At 42.4% G+C, this 22,935-nt stretch overlaps 11 protein-coding genes across 11 annotated transcripts; 2 read left to right on the forward strand and 9 right to left on the reverse strand.

Moving 5' to 3' along the window:
• Positions 1-1,127: 1,127 nt before the first annotated feature.
• Positions 1,128-3,191, reverse strand: FA14DRAFT_160130 (uncharacterized protein). Its single transcript, XM_025498538.1, has one exon. It carries the CDS (start codon positions 2,980-2,982, stop codon positions 1,474-1,476), a length of 1,509 nt encoding a protein of 502 aa, XP_025354897.1. The 5' UTR covers positions 2,983-3,191; the 3' UTR covers positions 1,128-1,473.
• Positions 3,192-3,254: 63 nt separating this feature from the next.
• Positions 3,255-6,414, reverse strand: FA14DRAFT_188677 (uncharacterized protein). The gene has a single exon (XM_025501672.1). The coding sequence runs from the start codon at positions 6,334-6,336 to the stop codon at positions 3,697-3,699; it is 2,640 nt and encodes an 879-aa protein (XP_025354898.1). The 5' UTR covers positions 6,337-6,414; the 3' UTR covers positions 3,255-3,696.
• Positions 6,415-6,649: 235 nt separating this feature from the next.
• FA14DRAFT_171365 (uncharacterized protein) lies at positions 6,650-8,271 on the reverse strand. The gene has a single exon (XM_025500327.1). The coding sequence runs from the start codon at positions 7,810-7,812 to the stop codon at positions 6,859-6,861; it is 954 nt and encodes a 317-aa protein (XP_025354899.1). The 5' UTR covers positions 7,813-8,271; the 3' UTR covers positions 6,650-6,858.
• Positions 8,272-8,401: 130 nt separating this feature from the next.
• FA14DRAFT_32027 (FAD-binding domain-containing protein) lies at positions 8,402-10,731 on the reverse strand. The gene has a single exon (XM_025502188.1). The coding sequence runs from the start codon at positions 10,406-10,408 to the stop codon at positions 8,555-8,557; it is 1,854 nt and encodes a 617-aa protein (XP_025354900.1). The 5' UTR covers positions 10,409-10,731; the 3' UTR covers positions 8,402-8,554.
• FA14DRAFT_32026 (cytochrome P450) lies at positions 10,732-12,841 on the reverse strand. The gene has a single exon (XM_025502187.1). It carries the CDS (start codon positions 12,709-12,711, stop codon positions 11,056-11,058), a length of 1,656 nt encoding a protein of 551 aa, XP_025354901.1. The 5' UTR covers positions 12,712-12,841; the 3' UTR covers positions 10,732-11,055.
• On the reverse strand, positions 12,842-14,047 carry FA14DRAFT_32019 (SGNH hydrolase). Its single transcript, XM_025502186.1, has one exon. It carries the CDS (start codon positions 13,794-13,796, stop codon positions 12,972-12,974), a length of 825 nt encoding a protein of 274 aa, XP_025354902.1. The 5' UTR covers positions 13,797-14,047; the 3' UTR covers positions 12,842-12,971.
• Positions 13,938-14,834, reverse strand: FA14DRAFT_160133 (DUF567-domain-containing protein). Its single transcript, XM_025498539.1, has 3 exons — positions 14,307-14,834; positions 14,159-14,246; positions 13,938-14,092 (listed from the first exon to the last, which is right to left on the reverse strand). The coding sequence occupies exons 1-3, from the start codon at positions 14,748-14,750 to the stop codon at positions 13,989-13,991; spliced, it is 636 nt and encodes a 211-aa protein (XP_025354903.1). The 5' UTR covers positions 14,751-14,834; the 3' UTR covers positions 13,938-13,988.
• A 186-nt stretch (positions 14,835-15,020) lies between these two features.
• Positions 15,021-15,533, reverse strand: FA14DRAFT_178007 (uncharacterized protein; the record flags this gene model as incomplete). Its single annotated transcript, XM_025500804.1, has 2 exons — positions 15,021-15,358; positions 15,446-15,533. The coding sequence occupies 2 exons, from the start codon at positions 15,531-15,533 to the stop codon at positions 15,021-15,023; spliced, it is 426 nt and encodes a 141-aa protein (XP_025354904.1).
• A 784-nt stretch (positions 15,534-16,317) lies between these two features.
• Positions 16,318-18,064, forward strand: FA14DRAFT_160135 (uncharacterized protein). Its single transcript, XM_025498540.1, has one exon. The coding sequence runs from the start codon at positions 16,497-16,499 to the stop codon at positions 17,997-17,999; it is 1,503 nt and encodes a 500-aa protein (XP_025354905.1). The 5' UTR covers positions 16,318-16,496; the 3' UTR covers positions 18,000-18,064.
• A 12-nt stretch (positions 18,065-18,076) lies between these two features.
• FA14DRAFT_32030 (uncharacterized protein) lies at positions 18,077-19,645 on the reverse strand. The gene has a single exon (XM_025502189.1). The coding sequence runs from the start codon at positions 19,400-19,402 to the stop codon at positions 18,152-18,154; it is 1,251 nt and encodes a 416-aa protein (XP_025354906.1). The 5' UTR covers positions 19,403-19,645; the 3' UTR covers positions 18,077-18,151.
• Positions 19,646-20,882: 1,237 nt separating this feature from the next.
• FA14DRAFT_115147 (PLP-dependent transferase) lies at positions 20,883-22,085 on the forward strand (the record flags this gene model as incomplete). The annotated part of the gene is made up of 1 exon (XM_025496094.1): positions 20,883-22,085. A coding segment is annotated over one exon (1,203 nt), but the record flags the coding sequence as incomplete, so codon positions are not given.
• Positions 22,086-22,935: the final 850 nt, after the last annotated feature.

Here is a 22,935-nt window from a genome sequence, read left to right on the forward strand (position 1 = left end):
ACAAGATCATAGTGATAAAAGATGGAAAGAATGATTCCTAGACGCCATGATAGAAGATTGTCGATGTCGAGAACCGTTTCTCCGATGTCGAGAACCGTTTCTCCAGAACGTCACGATATCTTTCAAATGGACTATTCCCAGGAAGACCTCAAACCTTTTGCGTACTTTTTTTGTCAAGAATTTGATTTCACGCAAAGTGATGGACCCGGTCCTGTTTTACCTTTTGATCAAAATGCAGATCCATTGACCAATTTCGCACGTATATCCTATCAAGATCGATCGGCATCTTTACCACGTATTTGGAGCAATTTCAGGATTCGTACTTCTCAAGATTTCTTCTATGCAACGAAACTTCTCGATTTTTACCGTAGAAATGAAGAAACGTTTGTAAATCAGTATGGTAGACACGTCAACAGTTTCGAAGTGTAGATCGATAGGGTTAATCGTTTCGAGGATGAAGATTTGAATCAGGATACTTTGACGCCCCTCATTGTTTCGTTTCTCAAAGCATTCAAGAATCTTACTCAATTCTTTTTCCATTTTGAACAAGGTATATTAAAAAAGGAAGTGGCTGATGCTATCGTACAAGAATGCCTAAGATTCGATAGCTTACAAATTTCCACCTAAGCTTTAGGTTCTAATACTTACGATATACTACCTCTTTTATGTGTAAGATGTGTCAGGCTGTCTTTTGAGAACCAACCTGGTCTCAATCTAAAAGATTTTTCATCGAACTTTGATTACCTCAATGAAAGATCAAAAAACATCAAGAAGGACCAATTCACAGCAATTCAGATCATCAATCTTTGCAAGATCGGTATCCAGTTTAATCTGAAAAATGTTATTCTACCATACAACGTTGAATTGTTTCTCGAGAAGAAATTGTGGCCTATCTGGACATGGTTGACGATCGGTTCTTTCAAACACAGCGAAGGGTATACTTTTGTCGTATACGATAGTTGGGCCAATGCATTTTCAAATCTTCAACGAATACTTGAAACCGCCGATCCACCGAAGACATCTGCTGAAATTCAAATCTAAGAAAGCACAGTACATTTCAAAAGAGGATGTAGTCTCAATCCTACGTAAGGTACCTCAAATGAACTTCACGGATCATCGTCAAGAGGGGATCAATGATGATGAAATGATAGAACGCTCTACAGTACAAGTAACATTACATATTCTTGCAAGCTTAGAGAATGATCAAGATCTCCTCGATGCTATCATCAAAGCAAGGGATGAAGTTGGACGTCTCGCAAAATAAATGGAGAAAGTCCAAATATCCTCGATCAACAAATCGTCTTATTGTTGCGTAGTATCATCCCTACATGGGACCGCACACCTGTACCGCGATCCAACACCAACTCGAAGAAAGAACACAAATTGTACAAATATCGCAAATGAAAGAATGTAGTTTACAACGAATGAAATGACAAATGTTCCGAAATGAAGCAGTTGTGTGTTGGCGTTAGCTCATGCATTCGGTATTCCATGCAATAAGAAGTTCTCATATGTGGTTTCCGTTCCATCTAGCTGAACTTCATACTTTTGAACAGTTGCATATGCTCGAATGGCTTCTCTCCAGTAACATGGAGCCGTTGCAGGTGTAACATATCGATCTCGGAACGTTTTCAAAACATTATTGGCAATCCGTTGTGCCATTGCATCATCTTTTAACAGTTTATCCATCACTTCAGGTAATCTTTCCCACGCTCTATTTCGTACCATTTGATCGGATTCTTGAACGTGCACCAAAATCCCTTTTTCAGGATCATCATCAAGTGGCTTGGGAACGTAGACGATATTTTGATCAGGATGTCCCCATTCGCCGTTCCACAAATGCGTATAATGTTGAATCCATCTTTGTTCGTGGGTGACGATCACAACTGCACAATTCTGCAAGTATCGAACACGACCGCTATACGTGTTGCCTTCTGGATATGCGTGAAATTTGTATCTGCAATGATCTTCCATCGAAATTGGTCCTTTGGTTGGATCTCCCCAAACGATCTCTTTCATCTCGTTCCAAGGATAGCCCTTTGCCGTTTCCATCAAACCCTCTCGATCCGACGTTCCCACTTTCATTGATCCGCGCCAGAACAACAAATTCTTCTTTCCTTTCCATCCAACTTCATTATCTACTTTGGCCAGCTTTTCCCGCATCTCATTGTACATGCCAACATGCTCTGGCCAAGACCAATACCCATAATCAGGCATAAGCCAAAGATCTTCTTGTTCCGGTCTTCTGTCAAGACTGAATTTACCCTTGCTTCCCCAGTCGTGCATTCCTACACAGAATTCAACATTGGGTAGCTTTTCTCGGGACAGTGAAACAGCTTGATGCAGCAGAGCAGCAGCAGCTTCGGTTCTTGTAAAGCCTGCATTTTTGAGGTATTTGATGTACAATCGATTGTTGTAGATCACAAAGCGAGCATGTGGCCACCATCCATCATCACATGTAGATTCCAAGTATGCCTTATCCCATACCTCCTTTTCTGTGTAGTACTTTCTGCTCCTTTCAATCTCGTCGTACAGCTTTGGGAAGAATGCGTCGCATTCGTCTTTGGTCATCGTTAGATCGTCAGGATTGAATGTGGTATTGAAGTTGAGATCTTTCCTTCCGCTTCCCTGTAGCCATAGTTCATCTGCTGTCAATTGTTGCTCTTTGCTCAAACCCCACGCCGAAGATATTCTCGAGACAGTGTCGATTCCACGAGTACCTGTCATCAAAGCAAAAACAATCGAAGCAATGATGAAGAGCCATATCGCAACGAGTGCTATCCGAGAAGCTATGATTGATCGAGTAGAATCTCTCCTTCCACCACCAGATCCGAATCTCTTGCTTGCATCTGTATGACCTCCGTTTGCCCTTCCATTTGATCCACTCAGATGACCCATCTCTTCCATCAATTCTGCTTGTTCGGGATCATCGACTTCTTCGCCATTCTGATTGATAATCTTCCCGTACCTTCTTTGACTCATGGCAAGTGATCGGCCACAGTCAGCCTTTGTTGGGTGTGAGTGAAGTGTCGTTAGCTGTTTTGCAAAGTCGTGAATGTGAGTGGAAGACGTTAATGTACAATGATCGTGTTGTGTGGGTATAATGTTAGGTTGTGTATGGAAGATGACAATGAGAAGACTAAGTTGCACACGAACACAAACTCAAATTAACTCAACACACACGCACGCACCTTTAGTTGTAGTGCCTGTGCGTGAATTGAAAGAAACTTAAAATTCAATTTATATGTTACAAACTTGCCAAGCCGTCGGTCGTACTGAAAAAGAGACTAACATAAGAGATCGGGCAGTTAGGTTCTTGTACGCAAGAGCAGTGTAATGGTGACTAACGGTTTTGACGCAACCCCCCTCCAGGGCGTGTACGCGCGTATGGGGGTTGCGTCAAAACTGTTAGTAATGAAACGTATGTGTCCAATGCGCTCATTATAAAGAAAAGGTCTTGATTTGCTTCCTTTGTAAGGAGAGTAGGTTGATGGTAGGGTGGTATGATCGGTGCTCTCTTTAGAGGATTCGACTCTTGTCTGATACTTAGCGTGGAATAGAGGCTGTTGTATGTATGAAGCACATGGTCGGATAAATTCACATGACATCGGCATTCTACAATATGACAACAGAACGGTCATCCAAGGGATCTCTAAAAATGCAATTTCAATCATGATAAAAATACAGCAAAATGCTTTAAACCTTTCCAGATTGTGTGGAAAGCATATTGATAAATCCTTGCCAAAATTCACCTTCACCGGCAGCTCGAGTGGAATGAGGAGTTGAAGCTGCAAAAGAAGGTGGAGAAGGATATAAACTTGGTTGGCTCGTCATCCCAGCAGTGACTGGAGGCTGTGGAATTTGTTGCATAGACGCCAATTGAACTGCAGCAGCAGCCGTTGCAGGATCACTTTTGCTCGTTGGAGTTGAATTAAATGGAAATTGATTGTTGGGTAAACTCATTGCTGCTTCAAATGTTGTTAGAGGTGGCATTGCTTCTGTACTTGGAATATCAAACATTTGTGTAAGTTCTTGTCCTGTATTGGCATGATTGATACCCGATTGGAACCAAGCATCAAAAATCGCTTGCAAATCTTCCCCTTGCAGACCATTTGCGCCTGAATGCGATCCTACTTCACTCGAACTGGGCGTATGATGACTTGGCGGCGTGGCTTGCATGCTGTGTGGTGCACTGTGAGAGAGTTCGTGACCTGTATTTGATGGTGCAGACGTTGATCCAGACGTTCGAGCTCGCTTTCGACTGGTAGTAAGATTGGATGAATCATTTGCACTTGCATGATTGACTCGTTCTGATGTAGTTTCCGAACCCTTTTCCAAGAACATACGAACCACGCTCACTTCTCGATCCAAAGCGGCATCTCGAGTAGTCTCTGCACTTTGCTTCTTCTCTGCAAGATCAATAAAGATCTTCAGGTGCTGTCTAGCCTGAGGCAAGATTGCAAGCGCTCGTTCTGCATTGCTTTCCGATTCGGCCGTTGCGCCAGAAATTTGGCCGTCGTGTGTATGCGCATTGAATGTTAACATGTAGCATCCCAAAATCACCAAAGAAGTAAACCAACGTGGTGTTCTAATATGGTTTCGTGCAAGTCCTGGCACCTTTTCCCCGCCATAAACCGTTTGAACTTCCTCCACCAATTCTTCACGCAATGTCAAATCCTCACATGCTGCTTCTGCACAGGCTAATCGGATAGCAATCTGTCTTTGTCTGGTCAAGGCAGAGGCATTCCGAGGTACGCAACGCAAGAAGAAAGGTCGCAACAGAGCCATTCGAGCTTGCAAGGTATGGGAATGCATCATAAATCGTTGAATATATCCTTTCCTGTGCCCTCTCAAATCTGTCGGTAGAGATTGTCGGAATGCGATAATCTCTTTGTCTAGGGCAAGTGTGTCCCGCATTCTGACACCATTCTTGTTATGGATCAGGGAGAGAATTCTGCCCTGAAACGTAGCAAGGTCGAACCTTCTCTGAATGAAAATTGCATCGTCTACTGTAATATTGCCTGATGCTGGCGGAGGTGTTGTGGAGCAAACGTCATCATCGATCGAAGTAGGCCTTTCCATCATCATCGAGAATGACCGTTCATCATACCGCAAAATACACCACATTAATCGTATCTCTTCTGCTTCCCTGATTGGCTTTCCGGTCGGATCATAACGATGCAGTCCAATACTCTGCGCACATCGAACAGCATTATTCGCATTAGTCCATGCTTCATTCATCCTTCTGTCCATCAATAAAAATCGTGCGGATAAATGCAAGGCTACGCATTTCTCAAAGCTGTTTCGACCCAAGATGTCACTGATGCACAACGATTTCATGCATGCAAAAACTAGTTTGCGAGCACCCATATACACAGTTTTGATATCGTTTGGGATCACATCGAATCGTTCCGTTCGCAAAACTGCTTGGCTGAGCATGGCCGCGATGACGGAGAAAGAATCAATCTCATCTGTGGTGATGTAGCCTCGCTGTTGCATCTGTGGTAACCTTTCCATCGATCGTTTGATTGTATCCAAGGAGATTGGGTATCGCAAATTGCTCACATCTTCGATATAGCTGTCAAACAATACCTGAACTTCATGCTTTGGTGGAAGACATGCCAACAATGATTTGCTCAACGGACCATTCCCTCTTGGGTCACGTAAGCTGAGTTCATAAAGGGCATGATCGATACTTGTATGTGAGTCTAGACTCAAAGTCGGATCCATGACGGCGGCGGCATTATTGACTTGCATCATATCGAGTAACTTGCTTCCACGAGAAGTGGCGGCGGTGGCGGAAGAGACAATCACAAGATCGTCCTCATCTTCTTCTTGTATTTTTCGTTGTTTGTTCGCTGCCGCAATCTGATCCTCCGCCCCAAGTCGTGAGAGAATGTCTGCGAAACCATCTTGCATAATCTGTTTTAGCTCAGAGACATCTGCTGACGATGATGGGCCTGCATTTGCATTGCTCTCAGAAGATGCGTTTCCATTGCCATGTCCACTAGAAGCAGGTACGTTTGCAGTGAATTTACACCTTTGCGGAATTCCTCTAGCCAAACAATGTTGACAAGGACATTGTCTGTTACACTTTTGCTTTCTTCTATGACATTCTTCGCAGGAATAATGAACACGTTTCTTTCTAGGATGTGAACTGTCATCGCCATCTTTTGTTTCGCCACCAGGAGAAGCTGTGCTTGTAGGACTGCTTGGTGCACCATGCATACGCCAAAAGCTACTGTATTGATTTGGTGGTTGAACGTGATTTGGACTTCCTCCCACACTGCTGCCAGAAGGAATCCTACGATCGGATTGATGAAAAGGTGGATTCATTGTTGATGATGGTGCTCTACAATTCTATCATATTCTTCGTGTATGCACAAATATTATTTGTTGGTGGTAATGTATGTATGGATGCTGTAATTAATGTCGATTATGCTTTTGGTCCGCCTTTTGACTCAGTTCAGGCACACACGTCTACTGCAGATTAGGAATTAGCGGGAGGAAATTAAAATCAAGGCCGCTTTTAAAGCAGAATTGCCCGAACAAAAATAAAGGTAAGAAAACGCGCAACGCAGCGCTGAGCATTTTTATGTGTGTGCATATGCATGCAAACAAAGGCGTTAGTACCACAATTATGGTCCTACCTCCTTCTTCTCACCGGTCACCGTTACTTCGTCATCATTGCAGTAAGCCACAACAAAACAAGATATTCGACATCTTGGATAAACTTTTATGCAATTATCATTCCACCATCTATCGCGCGAATCGCGGCTGACATTTGATGATGGGGAGTAAAAAGAGGGTATGAAAACAACAAAGAAAAAGAAGTCAAAAAAGAGAGAGGCAGGCATTTTAGTTTGTGGATGGGATAGCATCGGTAACGTTTGTTGGAATGACGGTTTCATATCCATCAACACCATAAGAATCGATCAATTTGTTGAATGAAGAAGCTAACTCATTGAGTAAGTTGTTCAAATCAAAGTTGAACTGGTATCCATCACGACGAGCGATTGCATTGATTGGTCCTGCTGCTGCTGTTCCGGCCGTGGCAAATTGATCATCGGCTGAAACATCTCTTGCGTTGGCGGTGTTAAGACCGGCAGATGCACTTCCTGCTTGGGCAGATGTAAGATCGGCAGATGCACTATTGTCTGCGTTTGTAGCAGGAGTATCATCATCGCTACCGTCAGTTGAAACAACACCCAAAGCAGGAGAAGGAACGTTCAAATTGAGAGCGCTGAAAAGCGATTGTAGACCATTGTTGAAGACGTCGTACAATGTTGACAAAGGTTCTGGTAAGTCAGGTGTGTTCAAATCACCCGAATCACCAAGGTTGCTTGGGATATTGTCAAAGTTACCTCCAATAACATCTTCAAACGAGTTCAATGTGTTTTTCAAAAATGTTTCAAAGGCTTGTGTTTGAGCGGTTGCATCTCCAGTTGGCAAAGCGTTCAATGCGGAAGATAAAGAACTGAAAACGGCACTTGCTTGAGGAGCATCAGTACCACTTAAATCAGGCAGACTTGTTGTCAAAGAGGGAATGGTTGGTGATGGGACATCGGTTGGCAAGGATGGAATTGTAGGTGTGGCTACATCCGTGGGTACGGCGTCTGTTGGCAAGCTCAAATCTGGCAAGCTGTCAGACAAGTCTGGCAAGCCAGCACTCAAGCTACCATCCAATGAACCACTTGCACTTCCGCTGATTTGACGTGCTTGTAATCCATATGGTAAAGCAGCACCTTCTTGAGGGAAGACGAGAGCACCGCTCAGAGCAGCACAGACCAAAACTTTCAAAAATGCTTGCATATTGTGTGGTGAAAAAGGGAATGGGGTTGATGATGGGAAGTAGGGGTTTTGAAGGGAGAAAGAATGTACTTTTTGGGGGAAAGATCGGGTTTTTTATATGTTTTTCCCGAATTGGTTTGGGAAGTTGAATGTCATTTCAAAGAATACTGGTATTGTATCCTATCCCTTCAGTGCATCCTACAATATCTGTCTACGATCAGATCTGCATGCATTCGGCGATTTTATGTTTACGAGATGGTTAGATCCAAATAGGGTTTTTGATCGTCAAGATCTACGTTTGTCTGCTTCTTAGTAGAAGATCTTTTGCATGAAAGAACTAACCCCAGATCTAACAAATTGCCCTTCATCAATTCACACTAACCATATGCAGGCACTTCATTTTGAGTTTGTATGAAAGGATGATCATGTTTTGATATAAAAAGTACGCTAACAAACAGCATGTATTCCGTTTTGGGTGACAAGGTACGCTAAAGGTAATTGACATAATCCACCGTGATGATGGCAATAGACGCGTTTTACCTTATCAGTGTGTCAAATCGTATACGCTAAACATAATCAACTCTACTCAATTACCATCAATTCTCTTTCTCGCATCCGGTATAATCTTGTTTCTCATGTCTCGAATACCAATAATTAAATTCTAGAAATCGATATTTTCAGGTCAGCTGACTATATATCATTTCGGTAAATGGCGGAAACATTCTCTGCCGCGGCAGTATGAGGGGTGTTTTTAAAACCAATATCAAGCCTGTTGATAACATGCAAACGCCGCTTGCGATTCTTGACCTTGGTAACCGATTCCTTTCCATACAACAAAGACATTATTAGGGTCATACTTTTGTTTAATTTGAACGAGTTTTTCATAATTACCCCCAAAGAAGGCTTCTTGCCAATTTGGTTCCAAAACATCTGATTCGCTAAAGTAAGTTCCCGTACCATACTTTCTTAATCCGTTTGCTGCTTGACTAGTTTGTTGTGCCAACAAATTTCTGTTCGATTGACTTAATTCATTCGTCCATGCTGATGCTATCACAACTTCCCACAAAGATGAACGCCAAGCAGTATTCACTCCTGTCGAATTACCTGAAGGACCGCCAAAAGCAGCTGGAGGTCCGGAGGTAGAATAAATTTGTAATGGACTTTGAACCCTTGCTGAATTTTGTGATCCTAAATTACCTGCCTTGTTTGAAAACATTGCTTGCGCTACAACATTTCCTAATTCTTGTTGTTCAGACGTGGTATTCATGGCAGTATAAGGAATCAAACGTGAGGCAAGTCGTTCACTATAAGCAACCGGTGTGTTACCCGCTCCAGTGTTCAAAATGGTTGCTCTCCACGTTTCGAAATTTGGTAAGAGCACAAACGGTACAACTGGAACGGAAACAAAGTTTTTACTCGTGGCGAAATATTCCACCATACCTGCCATACTGTTCTTAGCCGCAACAAGATCATCGCTTGGCAAAAATTGTGCAAACGTTGAACCGGGTGTAGAGAGGAAAGTGTATCCCGACCAGCCAGTCAAAGTCCAGTTCAATTGATACTCTGCCATCTTGCTAACGAGTTCTGCATAGGCAGCCTGTTGTTGTGCTTCAGGAGCAGCGAGTAATAGTGGGCTCAACGTCACATTGTATACCACAGAGATCATCGGTGTCGATGGATGCACCTGATAGATCACTTCTGTTACCACTCCCCATGTACCGCCGCCTCCTCCTCTCAAGGCATAGTAAAGATCCTGGTTAGAGTTTGCATTTGCATTTCGAATTTGACCGTCAGCAGTTACGATTGTGTATTGCAAAATGTTGTCAACCGCAAGACCATATTTAGGGCCTAAAGGTCCATGTCCACCTCCCATGGCATATCCACCTGCCACGCCTACACTACTGTATGCGCCCAAAGTGATAGAACGACCTGCATTTCCGGCAGCAGTGTAAGCTTGATCAGCACTCACACCTGCTCCCAAAGCCAATGCATCTTTTCCTGATCCTTGCCAATTTGGTTGGAATGATGTTGATTGAAGGTTATGCGTCCAAATCATCAATGAATCCAAAGCGGTACTTCTACCCAAATATTCATGTCCTGTATTCTTGATGACTACTTTAATATTGAATTTTTGGGCAAATTGCAAAGCTTGAACGGCATCTTGATTGGTTTGAACGTTAACACCATAAGGAGAAAGTCTGCCTAATTGACAAGTTTGTCCGGTGACCGGGAGAGGATTGATTTGTCCGGTTGTAGAAGCAGTCAATTCACATTGTCCTACCAAGCCTGCATTGGTAACGCAACGTGACCAATTATCTAATTGAGTTGCTCCAATTTGATCTGAACGTATTTCACCGTTGAAATAATTCAATCGAACAGATTGACATGCAGGTTGTTGATAACCGTTTGGTTCAACGTAACATGGACTTTGCCAAGGTGTTACTTTGATAAGATTACCGTTAATACTTGAATTGAAACTTGCCCAATCACTTTGTGTTGGCCAACATGATTGTGAGGGTGTGCAATACACTTTTGTACCTTGTCGTTTGGAGGGGTTGGCATTCACTGTTGCGGAGATGAGAATGATGGCGATCAAAGAGAAGATAAGGGACTTCATCTTGCAAGCGAGAAAAGGGATGGGGTTTGAGATAAAGAGGAAAGAACAGGCCCGACCTCCGAAGAGGGGTTTTATATCATTTCATGCTCTCTTTGATTTTTGCTGAGAGCTGTCAGTTGTGTCTCCTCTAAGCATAAATTCCCATGCATCCGTCTTGCTTTGGAGCTAAATTCTAGCGGCAAACATTCACGGAGTATATAAGCTTGTAACCCTAAATGTGCCTGCATACACACAGATACGGAACCGAATTGACTGTCAACAATGAATCGTTCGATTTCGAAAAAAGAAAGAGTCGAGCAGAAAAGCAATGTTCAATATCCTGTCCAATCTGTCTCGTCGTTCTATGTGGGAACTTTTCGCATGGCCCCCACACTTTGTTTGTTATGCAGCCTTTCGGCGCTAAGTGAAATGTGCCTTGTACCTTGACACCGTTCAAGATACTGATATTCTGCCTCGAATAAAAACGGGCTTCCAATTCGCGGCGATCAATTTGTGAAAGTTGCGGGGTCAATAGATGGAAAAAGGTTCTTTCAAATTGATCTAAAGATAGACAAAGTATATGCTACAAGGAAAACATGTACGGCATTTGTTGGGATACATTTACACCGAAAGTAATACCGAATACATCTTGATAAGCCGAATTTGAATCATTTAATTTCTTTCACGAGTACAGGAAGAGAGTATTGGTTCCTCTCTGCACCTTTAATTGCCGTCTTGTTGATATTTTGACCACGGGATTCAATCTCAACAGATTTTCCGCTCTTTGCATCGATCGCAGCTTGCCAGTCAAAATTAGCGATACAATAAGCTAAAAGAATCTTGAATTCTGCTAATGCAAATCGGAATCCCAAACACATTCGCAGTCCTTGTCCAAAAGTCATCAAACGATTCCATCCGCCAAGTTGACTGTTGTTGTTTGATACAAGACTTGCATCGAAGTAGATGTGGTCATCACGTAACCAACGTTCAGGAAGAAATTCATTTGCATTCTTTCCCCAGACAGATGCATTTCGGTTGACGCTTGCAGCACTAATGTAGATGTATTCACCCTTTTTGATTGGGACTTTATCTGTCGTCGTACCGTCACGCAGAGTGATCGGACGACTCAACGGAATGACTGTATCTTGCCAGCAAATTCGATTGATGGATGCTATTGCGGGATACAAGCGCAAAACTTCCGTACATACTGCGTCCAAATAAGGCATTCCATTAAGAACACTGAAGTCGCTTTGCCATCCTTGGAATTCGTCTGCGTTTAGCTCAGCTCGAAGTCTTGCTTGCCTCTTTAAACCTTCAACATCCCGTCTTAACACATGAATTGCCCATGCGATCGTAGTTGCGCTTGTCTCATAACCTGCCAATAGCATAATCGGAACTGCTTCTCGCAATTCCTTATCACTGAAACCATTCGCAGAATTGCGCTTGATCAAACGCAAAACATTGCGATCCTCTTCAGCATATCCAGATTTGGTTTCATGTTCTGCAGTCTTGACCAAATCATCCGCATGATCCTCAATACCCTTGCGGAACTCTCGGAATCTTACTTCCTCTTCGGAGACATATTTGCCTATATAGCGTATCCAAGGAATACGAAAGCGCAATAAAGCATAGTACGAAGGAGATGTGAGCATCGCAACAAGCCCATGGAACGTTTTGTTCAGTTTCGTCGTCTTTTTGTTCAATGCACCAAGATCTCGTCCAAATCCTGCTCTTCCCATTATATCGAGCGTAGCATCTCTGACGTAGATTAATGCATCAGTTTGCGTATATTCTGCTTTGCCTGCCAGATCTTTGCGCATCAAATCCATCAAATCTTGTGTGACCTCATACATCACCGGGCTTGCTTGTCGAACAGAAGATTCAGTGAATGCAGGTAGCATTGCTCTCCTTTGTCTGCGATGAACATCTTCCTCTACGCCCAAGATTGTTGAGCCAAAGTAGGCACGGGCTGCTCGAACCAAAAAAGGCACTTGACGGAAAAGCTCTGGATTGTTTGAGGAGAATTGATTTTGAAAAACGTAATTTGCCGCCACTTCATCAGCAATATATAAAGTTGGCACACGATGAATGCCTCTTCCATAGAATACAGTACCGTATTCTTCATGCTTTTGGGAGATGTTGGCACTCAGGCCAAACATCACATCTGGCGTTGTCCATCCGAAATACCAATGCTTTGCAGGCGGTCCAGGTAATTTGCGTAAAGGGGACAAATATGGAGCGATCCAAAATTGCAGCAAACTGAATACGAGTTTGCCTAAAAGTAAGAGGGAGACAGTCGCAGCGATTGAGGTGAACAACGACATGGCAACAAGGCTGATCGTCGATGAAGGAAGGGAAGGAAACGCTTTTATACATTTATGCTGAACAGGTCTGTGACTTGTGTTGGCAAAAGCGGCGCCGGCACGTTAGAGAGCACGGGCTGTGCCCGTGTCATCAAATCTTGTCAAAAAGGCAAGCATTTCATTTCGTGATCGGACAGGTGACGCACGGATGACGTTTTTAAAAGGATGGAAATTCCCGAGCCCTGCATTTGCAGATGAGCAAGAGTGCGAATAAATGCTGTTCATGACGCTGTGCTATCAAGATATTGCGAAATACGCTCAGCAGTAGCGGTCATGCCGGCTAAAGTAGGGTGAAAAGGCACTTTTCTCAAAATGGCCACATCGTACAGTTTGAATCCAGTTACCCATGGTTGTGAGCTGCCAATCGGGTGTTCCTTTTGGCTCTCTTTGTGAATGGGAACAACTTGACACCATACCGAGCGTGACTTTGCTGCTTGTGCATATGCGTTTGCTAGTCTTTCCGCTTTCTGTCTATGCTCTTGCTCTTGTTCAGGTGTAAATCCAATCTCTTTTGCTGCCGATCGACTGTTTTCATCATCTTCTTCGCCCAAAAGGGCCAAATATTCCACCAGCAGAACTCGTGCTTGTGGTGCTCGTTCGTGTATTGCGTCCAAAACACTCTCCAGCCTTTCAACAAGTTGCTCTTGGGTGATCTCGACAGGCTTTGGGATTGGAAATAGTGATAAGATCAAAAACAAAAACCATCCTATCCAAGTTGATTGAATGGCTTGTTTGATCATATTTCCGATGTATGACATATCATTTCCACCTGCCGTAACAAAGATTAAATCTGCATCCTGAGGAACACCTTCAATTTGTGGTGGAAACGTCTTTGATGGATTGACAGATTGTGGTTCCGATAGTATGTTTTCTAGTGTTGCACCTGAAACGCTCAAATCGGTCAAACGAGCGTTTAACTTTTTGGCAATTTGATGTGCATAATTTTCGCCTGATCTGCTGGCATTTGCGTCAATGATTGGAGGTATTCCTGGTCCAGCTGCGAAAGAGCTTCCCAGGCATACGATGTTTTCATACTTTTTCACCATTTTCGTATTTGTGCAAGTAATGGTAGAGAGAAGGAAGAAGGTATCGGGATTAAGATCTTTAGTCCGTGCGCGTTGTATTTGTTGCGGGCGCTAGGCTTAAACCCTTTGGAGTGCATTCATTCACAGAGAGACACTTACGATCACCAAGAGAAACAGGTATCATTTAGTAGCTCCAAAGATGACAAGAGACAATCAACCTTGATCATTGGCTGCTTCATCCAAACAGACACAAATAGCCAGCAACAAAGAAGCATCAACGCCTGGAGCAATAGTTAAGACGTATGTTTGTTTATCAACTGTTGAAACAGGAAGAAATGAGCATGTAAGCTTCTTGTCATTATCTCTCAAATAAACACACTTACAGAAGATTTGACCGGCATTTGCAAATTCACGACTGATACGGGCAATCGGCTGTCCTGAATCCAAGGTGATTTCTGCTTTACGATCAAACTGTGAGGGGGTATGTGTCAGTCTAAAGGCCCGCTGCATATATGCCACTATTCAACCCACCAAATCTCCTCGAAGTGTCAAAGTGAGATCTTCTCCACGACCTGCGGTGTTCTTGAATGTGATTTTAAGTTTGGTTCCCATGACAAACACTGAAGATTCAACTTTAAAGATTTCTTGACCTGTTTTTGCGTCATCTCCTTTGTATGTTTTACGAATTGCCATGTGTTTCTTACGAATTGTAAAAAGATCCACACCTTGAGCATCTCTTACATCTTTCTTTCCTGAAAGACTCATCACTTTTCCATTAACTTGAAAGATTGTTTGACCATTTGCTGCATCTTTTACTGCAAAATCATCTCCTGAAAATGCCGTTTTACGTTCACGAATTCGTAAAGCAAGTTCGTTTGTATGTTGAGTATAAAATCCATTCACTCCTATCGGATGAGGTGCTGGCGGTAAAGGTCCAAATGCAGTTCTGCCTGAACTTCCAGAGAATAAACCCATTTTTGCTTTTGGATGATGGTTGGAAAGGTGAAATCATTATCCTTTTCATCATGTTATCCATTGTGACATATGCACTTCAACGCCTTTGTACAGCTTAAAACCACGCTAACGGGCTACTATGGATTAAGGTACAATGATGAAGTGGAGAGAATTGCAAGAGGCAAATGGCCACTATAAAGGCAAACAACACAGCCCGTTTTGTGTATAATGAATGCCAAGCCTTTTTCTCCACCAACGGGAACCCGTTGTCACATTGATCAGCATGGCACTCTAAAAGAAATACACTTTATCTTTAGGCGGCTGAAGATGCCCTGAAGCAAGTAAAGCTAAAAGTCGCTTTTTGGCTCTTTGACCAACTTCTTGACCATATAATTCTTGCTTTTCAGGTATTAGTGGATTGTTATGATACTTTGTCTTTAGGTCATTTCTTAGCCAAGTAGTGAAGAGATTACCATCAGGTACATGTTCTTTGCTATAATTCCAAACAGATGCTCTTATCCGATCAAAGCTTTTTTGATCAAATCCTCCTCCGAATACAACACCTGCAATTTGCTCGTTGAAGGATGAATGTTTGTGAAGCAATTGTGGAATTTCTTCTTTTGCTGATTCTATTGATAAGCAAGTATGTATCACTTGAGCAGGGGTAAAGATGTGTTAAGCACAAAGTTGTCTCAGTCTACCCCGCAAAGACTCACCATCGAATTGAGGTTTGAGAGCATCACTTGCTGCTCTACTGATATGTGCATGTCTTCCACATAATATCAATGGGAGTGCTTTACTCATTGTATAAGATGTGGGAATTGAAAGACAACAAGCACACCATACGCGTTCGCCTGCTTAACAAACACTCTCGTTCTTTCATGCACGTCAAAAGGCGCAGCTAAGACAAATTGCACTCTTCAGCGATCACTAAGCGTAACAAAGTCCCCATCCTGATCACAAGTCATTCTTATGAAAATAACATTAGCCTTTAGCTACTTCATCGGCCTCTTACTCAGTCCGATAGTCTTTGTCTAGGCTATATGGGTAAAGTGTTGTTTTATCCGTGGATATACTAATAAGATCCCAGTTCTTCCCGATTTGTGAGATCAGTCCAGGTAAAGAATCGGTAAGCAAGTCTTTATACTCAGAAAGTTCTGTTCCGAATTATTGGCATACAACGTGTTGAAGAGAAGGAAATGCCCGACACTGCACAGGGAGGCGGCGGCCATCATTCGCTGAACGATTTCCCGTTGCGTGTTTGTCAAAAAGGCACAACAGCACTGCGCCAGTGTATTATACACGCGTAAACACCGTTGTAAACTTTTCTTCTGGAAACGGAATTGTGGCTTGACAAATCTTAATCAGACTGGATGCGTAAATCAACATGAAGGGGAAAGCACTTTAACACACACAATCAAATCTATTTATGGTCAAAATTGAGAAGAGATGTTCAGGAACCAGGAACATTTTAACGCCCTTCAAATTCAGGTACCCGAATGCGGGTTGTTTGCAAGAAATAACAACTGTTCCTGGAATCTTATTCAGGTAAAAACAAATGTCAGATGTTCTCATCATATCGCAAAAGGTTAAATGAGCGGGAAATGAAAATAAAACACATATCTAGAGTCCGGAAGGGGTTCTTGATTTGCTATCAATACATACGATAAGATTAAACACCTGAAAAGTCATGCTATAAATAAGAAGTCAACGGGACACCGTGGTAAAAAAAAATGATAGTCAGACAACCCACATCTTTTAGCAAACATGTCCTTCAAGTTACAATTCATCATCCTCTTGTCAGCTCTGCTGGCATCTTTCACAGTCACTCTTGCTCAAGCAAGTGTTGCAGGAAATCTGGTAACACAAGGCTCAAATAAATGTTTAACAACAAAAGACAACAATCTTGTAAATGGAGCAACACAAGAGATTCAACCCTGTATTGCAGGAGCACCAGCACAAACTTGGCAATTCGTTCCAGCAAGCATAAGTGGAAAACACCTTTTACGTACTTCGAATAATTTTTGTTTAGATGTTCCACATGGAAGAGGAGCAAACGGACAAGCGTTACAGATTTGGCAATGTAATGGAAGGAGTAAAAATCAAATTTTTGGTCGTTATGGAAATCAGATCAGATGGAACGGATCAAATTTTTGTTTGAATATTAGAAGTGGTTATCAAACTGGATATCCTGCAGGTACAAGGTTACAGCTTTACACCTGCAGTACCACAAATGCAAACACAAACATTCAAGGTCCAAAAGAACTACCTTCTGCTCCTGCAACAAGCATTACAACCAAGCCTGCCACTTCCAGCACCACAGCAAAGCCAATTACTACCAGCACAACACCCAAAGCGGTTAGCACATCCACCACTACATCCAATCCTGCCACAACTACCACCACTGCTGTTCCAGCCAATACACCTATTTCCAACCCATCTTCCGGACCTACTAACAGATACGGCAAGCCAAGTTTGACAGCCGTTTTCGATCAAACACGAAAGCGAATGCTAGCATGGGGATACGATGAAAGAAAAGCACCAATGATGGCAGCAGGAAAAAAGATTGGATCATATTATCATTGGGAACTTAATGTTATTCCGGGAATGCCTTCAAACGTTCCTTATATTCCAATGTATTGGGGTGTAAATAAAACCGCACAATGGGAAGCGGTAGAACAAACGATCGGTGATTCCGTTCCTGGAGCAGTTTTTGGTTTCAATGAACCAGATGTAACCTCTCAAGCAAATATGGATCCAATCACAGCTGCAAACATATTCTATTCGAACATCACTCAAGTCTACGGTGTAAAAGGCTCAAATCTTATCTCGCCTCCAATTGTTTGGAATGTGAATAATTGGTTAGTTCCTTTTATGAACGCATGCGATAAGCTTGGATGTGATATCAGCGCTATTGGCTATCATATTTATATCGATTTGGCCAAAGATGCTGGAGGTAGTGTTGACAATGCTGTCGCATTGATCCAATCAAGGATCAATTCACTCTACAAATTATTTGGCAAGCCAATCATTCTAAGTGAATTAGGACTTACACAAGCAGGAGGTGGAACAGACGAACAAATGACCGAATTTATGCAAAAGTCTGCTCAATTCTTGGATAATTCTCCTGTTGTGTATGCATGGGCACTTTCTGCTGTCTTTGCACAAGGTGCAGGTTGGGATAATTACTTGAACTCAAACTTGGCATTCTTCTATGCAAATGGAACACTCTCTCCACTTGGAAGCAGTTATATGAACGATACTTTCTAGGCACGCTCTTTTATACAACCGGTCAGCTTTATCTTATGTATCATACTAGAATATAATCATATACCATCTCTCTTTGTGAAGGTCTCTCGCGATCTGTCTGTGTAAAAGATACATTAGCAAATACAAGCACATCGAATGACTCATGTCAACGGTTAGCTTTTCCTAGAGGTAGAAGAGCAAACACCAGCATTGACGCAATCACGCCATGCTGCACCTGCCATGCTGATAAAAGCTTGACCCTCTGGACTGCCTGAAGTAAAGGGTGTTGTGGTGTACCAGTCTAGAGGATTGACTGTTGGGGACAACAATCCATCGTTGTTCGTATTCTTTGCCAATGATGTCAGCAAAGGCTTGGCAAAAGAGATCATTTGCGGTGCTAAAGACGGTCGAATCACTGCTAAGCGTAAAGCAGCAGCCGTTAAAGCAGCCGTTCCTGCACCATCACCAAACCAAGTAACTGTATTGTTATTTTGTGAATTTGATCCTCCAACAATATAATTTCGATAAAAGCCTGTTTGTGGATCAACAGGTACGGCTTTTGCTCCGTTTATGATCTCTAAAATGTATTGAATAAGCTGTCCTTGTTCGCTTGACCATGAAGAACTGGTTTGCCAATTTTTTACCGTTGCTAAAACACGTACCATGCCCAATGCTGCCCATCCGTTACCGGTTGCCCAAATACCCAGCGTTTGAGATTCTTGACCGACGATATGTGTCCATAGTCCTTTCCAAGTTGAAGTAGTATTTGCTTGTAGTACTTGTCTGTAAAGAGCACATTGACTTATAGCCTGACGTAAAAGAGTGACATTATTACCAGCAACGGCAGAGTAAGCAAGAAAGGGTGGAGTCATGAACATATTATCCGCCCATAGTTCAGCCACATTAGCACGTTGAGAAAGTGCACCATTGTAAAATTTAGGAGCAGCTAAAACGGTATTTAATTGACGTTGAGCTGCCGATTTATATATAGTATTTTTTGTTGAAGTTGCAGAACCTAACAAGATTGCACCTACTCCCAACGAAGCTGGATCTCCAATGGCGCCAGCACCATCTGCCAAAGCAGGACCGTTTGTTTGAATCTTTTGCTTTGCATATGCTAATGCGTCAATCTTTTGTCCTGTTCCCGAGACAATAGGAACTTTACCGTTTGGGAAAGCGTTTGTGCTAAAAACGCTTAATTCGGGATTGTTCACTTCTAATGAAGCTTGAATTGTCGTTCCCCATTCCCAACTATGACTTGAAAGTGATTTAGCAAGTGATAATGTTTTGGCGGTATCGATTGTAGGAACAGAAGATGATGACACAGAAATAGAAATTTTAAGTGGTGATTTCGCTGGTGCTTCAAACGATTCTCTGACCAGCAGACAAATCGAAAGGGCGATAACGATCAATCCTATCCTCATAGCAGATATTCTCTATGGACCTTTGAAGGGATTGAGATCATTATTTTTGATGAAACAAATGATGCTTATAAGGTGGTAGACAAAAACTTCCTCCAAAACAATGGGAGCGATACTTATTGTCATGATTCTAGACCTCTGCAAATCTCACTCATTACCTACTCCCGTGGTCCCGATTGTTTCTGAGTGGATGTACGCATGTCACACCTCTTGGCTTTTTGACATTGTCTGGGCAAGGTATGATTGCAGTGTACAAGAGAATATCTCCCCCGATTAGGCAATTTTGAAAAGAAGAAATGAGTGTAAATATGCCTTAAGTGTAAAACCCCTTTTGTGGCTTTTGTTCTTCAACCTTTGGCATGCATTCGTACAACGTTTCTATCTCTTATACGCGCCAGATTGTAGATTCATTCAAACACCGCTAACTGCTTTTAGAAATTCTCATTTCTCGCCAAGTACAGGCATGCACTTTGCACCATTAAACAGCAAGGCTTCACTTGGAACGTGTGATATTCAGCCTACCATGCCAAGGTTATTGATGATGGTCAACTTAAAACGGGCTTTCAATTCATTGCTTGGCTACAGCATCACAATGAAAGCGGTGATATAACGATGAATTTGTCGGCTTAGTCACCGATGAAGAGCGTATGAAAAAACACCGTATAGTCTCACTAACACTTGTGGCAGCTGATGGTAGTCTGAGTGCTTTGATCGGGCTAGACTTGATTCAATCATCGTTTCATACTTGAATTTGGCTCTAAACAGAACTGACTGTAGACAGTATCTTCATACTTAAATCCTAATTCTGGCTTTAGCTATTCTACAATCTGTACAAGTGGGCAATCTCATTACATAATCCAACTGTTGGGATATGACGTAGAATATACGGTACGCCTGGCACGTGTACAGGCGTCACTTGCCGTATCACGCCGTATCACGCCTTAACGCCTGATTCGCCACAAAGGCTGACGAACCACAGTTCTGGTGCCATAATTAGCCCACTTGTTAAATATAAATACTCACATATCACATGTAAATTTTACCCACTTTTCTTTACCTCATTTTATTATTATTATCAATCAGAAAGCAGTGCCTGGAGACAGCAAAACGTAACACCAACGGTTTCATATCCGCGCATCCGATTTTGAATTGTCCGCTTGACTTCTTGTGCATCAAATTAAAGCTCTCTTTTAAGGAACCGTGCTGAAAATTAGGAATTGCGCCGAGATTCAATGAGGTACAATGTATGAGTCAGAGAAAGAGAGATAAATGAATGATGTGTGGGGTGATATCCCATGTCTCTGTTGATCACCATCCCCGTCTCCTACCAAATATGCCAGTCGCTGAACAGAACGCCATCGCTGAAAGCAGCAATTCTTTACCCGCCCTTTCCGCTCGTGGTCAAAAGCATGGTAGAAATGTGACAGCATTTTGGGATATATTCGATCGTATAATCGGAAATGCATTTTGTCATGAAACAAATCCGCATGGGATTGTGAATATGGCGATCAGTAATAATTATCTTCTTGAACCTGAATTGCTAACGTATTTTGGAGCAAATTTACAAATGCAACCTACCGACTTAACATACGGAACAAGCTTATTCGGATCTCATAGGCTTTTTGCAACGCTGTGCAATTTGTTCAATTCTGAAACATTCAAACCCGTCAAACCGATCCTTCCGCAACACCTAATCACAGGACCAGGTTGTGGACCTTTATTGGATCAATTGGCAGAACATTTAGCTGAGCCGGGAGATGGAATGTTGGTTGCTGCTCCATATTATAACGGATACGATGCAGATTTCGCATGTAGATGTGATGTGACAAGCATTCCAGTTTTCAGTCAAACAGATGACGGAACGGGTCCGAGTAATTTTGAAGGAAAATCAGCTTTACGTGGATTTGCAAAGGCAAAACAAGAATGGCAAACAAACAATCCCGCAAATGTGATTCGAGCAGTGATTGTTTGTAATCCTCATAATCCGGTTGGAAGATGTTATGACCGGGAAGCGTTGTTGGAATATGGAAGATTTGCGGAAGAGCACAATCTGCATTTAGTCTTTGATGAGATCTTTGCAATGTCGACCTATACCTCAACAATCGAGAATCACAATCCTGAACCATTCCATTCCGCTTTATCGATCGATTGGCAAAAGGAAGCTGGCTGCCATCCCGGAAGAGTACACGTTATTTGGAGTGCTTCGAAGGACTTTGGGATCAATGGTTTACGTGTGGGAACACTGATTAGTCAAGGTAACCCTGCACTTTTACGAGCGATGAAAGCTACGGCAAAGCTTTATATGGTATCCAGTCCTGCTGATGCGCTATTTTGTGCGTTGATTGATAATAAAGAAGTGTATAATGACTTTATTCGAACCAATCAAGCAAGAATGGCACAGGCATATGACATTGTTGTTCGTTGGTGTACTCATCATGAGATCAAACATGTTCAATGTTCAGCAGGTCACTTCATCCTGATCGACTTAACTCGCTTTTTACCCGAACAAGTTGATGGTCAACCACTCAAAGATCCAGCTGCCAGAGAAGGTGCTCTTTGGACGCATTTCCTACAGAATGCCGTTTGCTTGACACCGGGTAGTAATTATCATCATCCACAATTAGGCATGTTTAGGATGACTTTCACCCTTCGCCGACAGGCTCTACTGGAAGGATTATCTCGAATCGAAAAGGCGTTAGGATTGACATCCTGGACGGAAAGAGATGCATGTTTAAATGAAGTAGAAGAAGCGATGCAAACGATGAAGGTGAAAGAAAGCAAAGAATCTACAAAGATTACCTTTTCCAGTGGAACGCAAACGATATCCACTTCAACCACGACTGATTCAGATCATCTACCAACTATGCGTGGCTCTTCTTCTCGTGAACAATTAACACTTTCTCAAACAGAAGCACAAGCTGAAAGACAGGAATATGTGGATGCCGTTCAACGTGTTTTGAAAGAAGGAGGAGGAAGTGAAGCTTTACTCAGTTGTGGAATGGGAATGGCATGTTCTTCTTGTGCTTGAGTATACAATACCTTTTTTATCGCTTGGCATCAGAAAAGTGTGAATGTTTATCAGATTAAAGATCTCAATAGCGTGCGCGTTCCCTTGCCTGCTTTTCATCTTTCCCGCGCAAAGGTTGTTGTTCCACTTAATCATATTTCCAATTCGTAGTCATCATCTTATATCGTCTTCTTCTCTTTCGTGATGGGATGAGAATCGTATTTGATATTCGTTCCATTTGACCCTGTTCCATTCTTGATCACACTTATGTCATTGATCGAATGATCTTTTGCGGGAAGAATAAAAAAGACACCGTTGTTCCGCTTCAGATTACGCTAGCGTGATTTATTTTAAATTCGGCTTCTATTTATTCTTTAAGTCAGGCCATTGACAGTGTTTATGTTCTATGCTGCTACTGCTTAAGTGGAGATTTTATTTGAAATGCAAGTTGGACAGATTATCAGATTTGCTAAGACAGGGTTTTGCATAAGAAGAATAATAGTAACATGTACAACATCAAATACCATAT

The sequence above is a fragment of the Meira miltonrushii genome (genome assembly GCF_003144205.1).
Source record: "Meira miltonrushii strain MCA 3882 unplaced genomic scaffold FA14scaffold_2, whole genome shotgun sequence".
Taxonomy (NCBI): Eukaryota; Fungi; Basidiomycota; class Exobasidiomycetes; order Exobasidiales; family Brachybasidiaceae; genus Meira; species Meira miltonrushii.

Coding starts and splice junctions, on each gene's coding strand:
- FA14DRAFT_32030 (XM_025502189.1), bottom strand. CDS start 19,402: ATGAGGATAGGATTGATCGTTATCGCCCTTTCGATTTGTCTGCTGGTC.
- FA14DRAFT_32026 (XM_025502187.1), bottom strand. CDS start 12,711: ATGTCGTTGTTCACCTCAATCGCTGCGACTGTCTCCCTCTTACTTTTA.
- FA14DRAFT_160130 (XM_025498538.1), bottom strand. CDS start 2,982: ATGAGTCAAAGAAGGTACGGGAAGATTATCAATCAGAATGGCGAAGAA.
- FA14DRAFT_171365 (XM_025500327.1), bottom strand. CDS start 7,812: ATGCAAGCATTTTTGAAAGTTTTGGTCTGTGCTGCTCTGAGCGGTGCT.
- FA14DRAFT_32019 (XM_025502186.1), bottom strand. CDS start 13,796: ATGGTGAAAAAGTATGAAAACATCGTATGCCTGGGAAGCTCTTTCGCA.
- FA14DRAFT_32027 (XM_025502188.1), bottom strand. CDS start 10,408: ATGAAGTCCCTTATCTTCTCTTTGATCGCCATCATTCTCATCTCCGCA.
- FA14DRAFT_188677 (XM_025501672.1), bottom strand. CDS start 6,336: ATGAATCCACCTTTTCATCAATCCGATCGTAGGATTCCTTCTGGCAGC.
- FA14DRAFT_160133 (XM_025498539.1), bottom strand. CDS start 14,750: ATGGGTTTATTCTCTGGAAGTTCAGGCAGAACTGCATTTGGACCTTTA. Junction 14,247..14,306: donor TGACACTTCGAGGAGATTTG/GTGGGTTGAATA, acceptor ACCCCCTCACAG/TTTGATCGTAAAGCAGAAAT. Junction 14,093..14,158: donor AAATGCCGGTCAAATCTTCT/GTAAGTGTGTTT, acceptor CTGTTTCAACAG/TTGATAAACAAACATACGTC.
- FA14DRAFT_160135 (XM_025498540.1), top strand. CDS start 16,497: ATGTCCTTCAAGTTACAATTCATCATCCTCTTGTCAGCTCTGCTGGCA.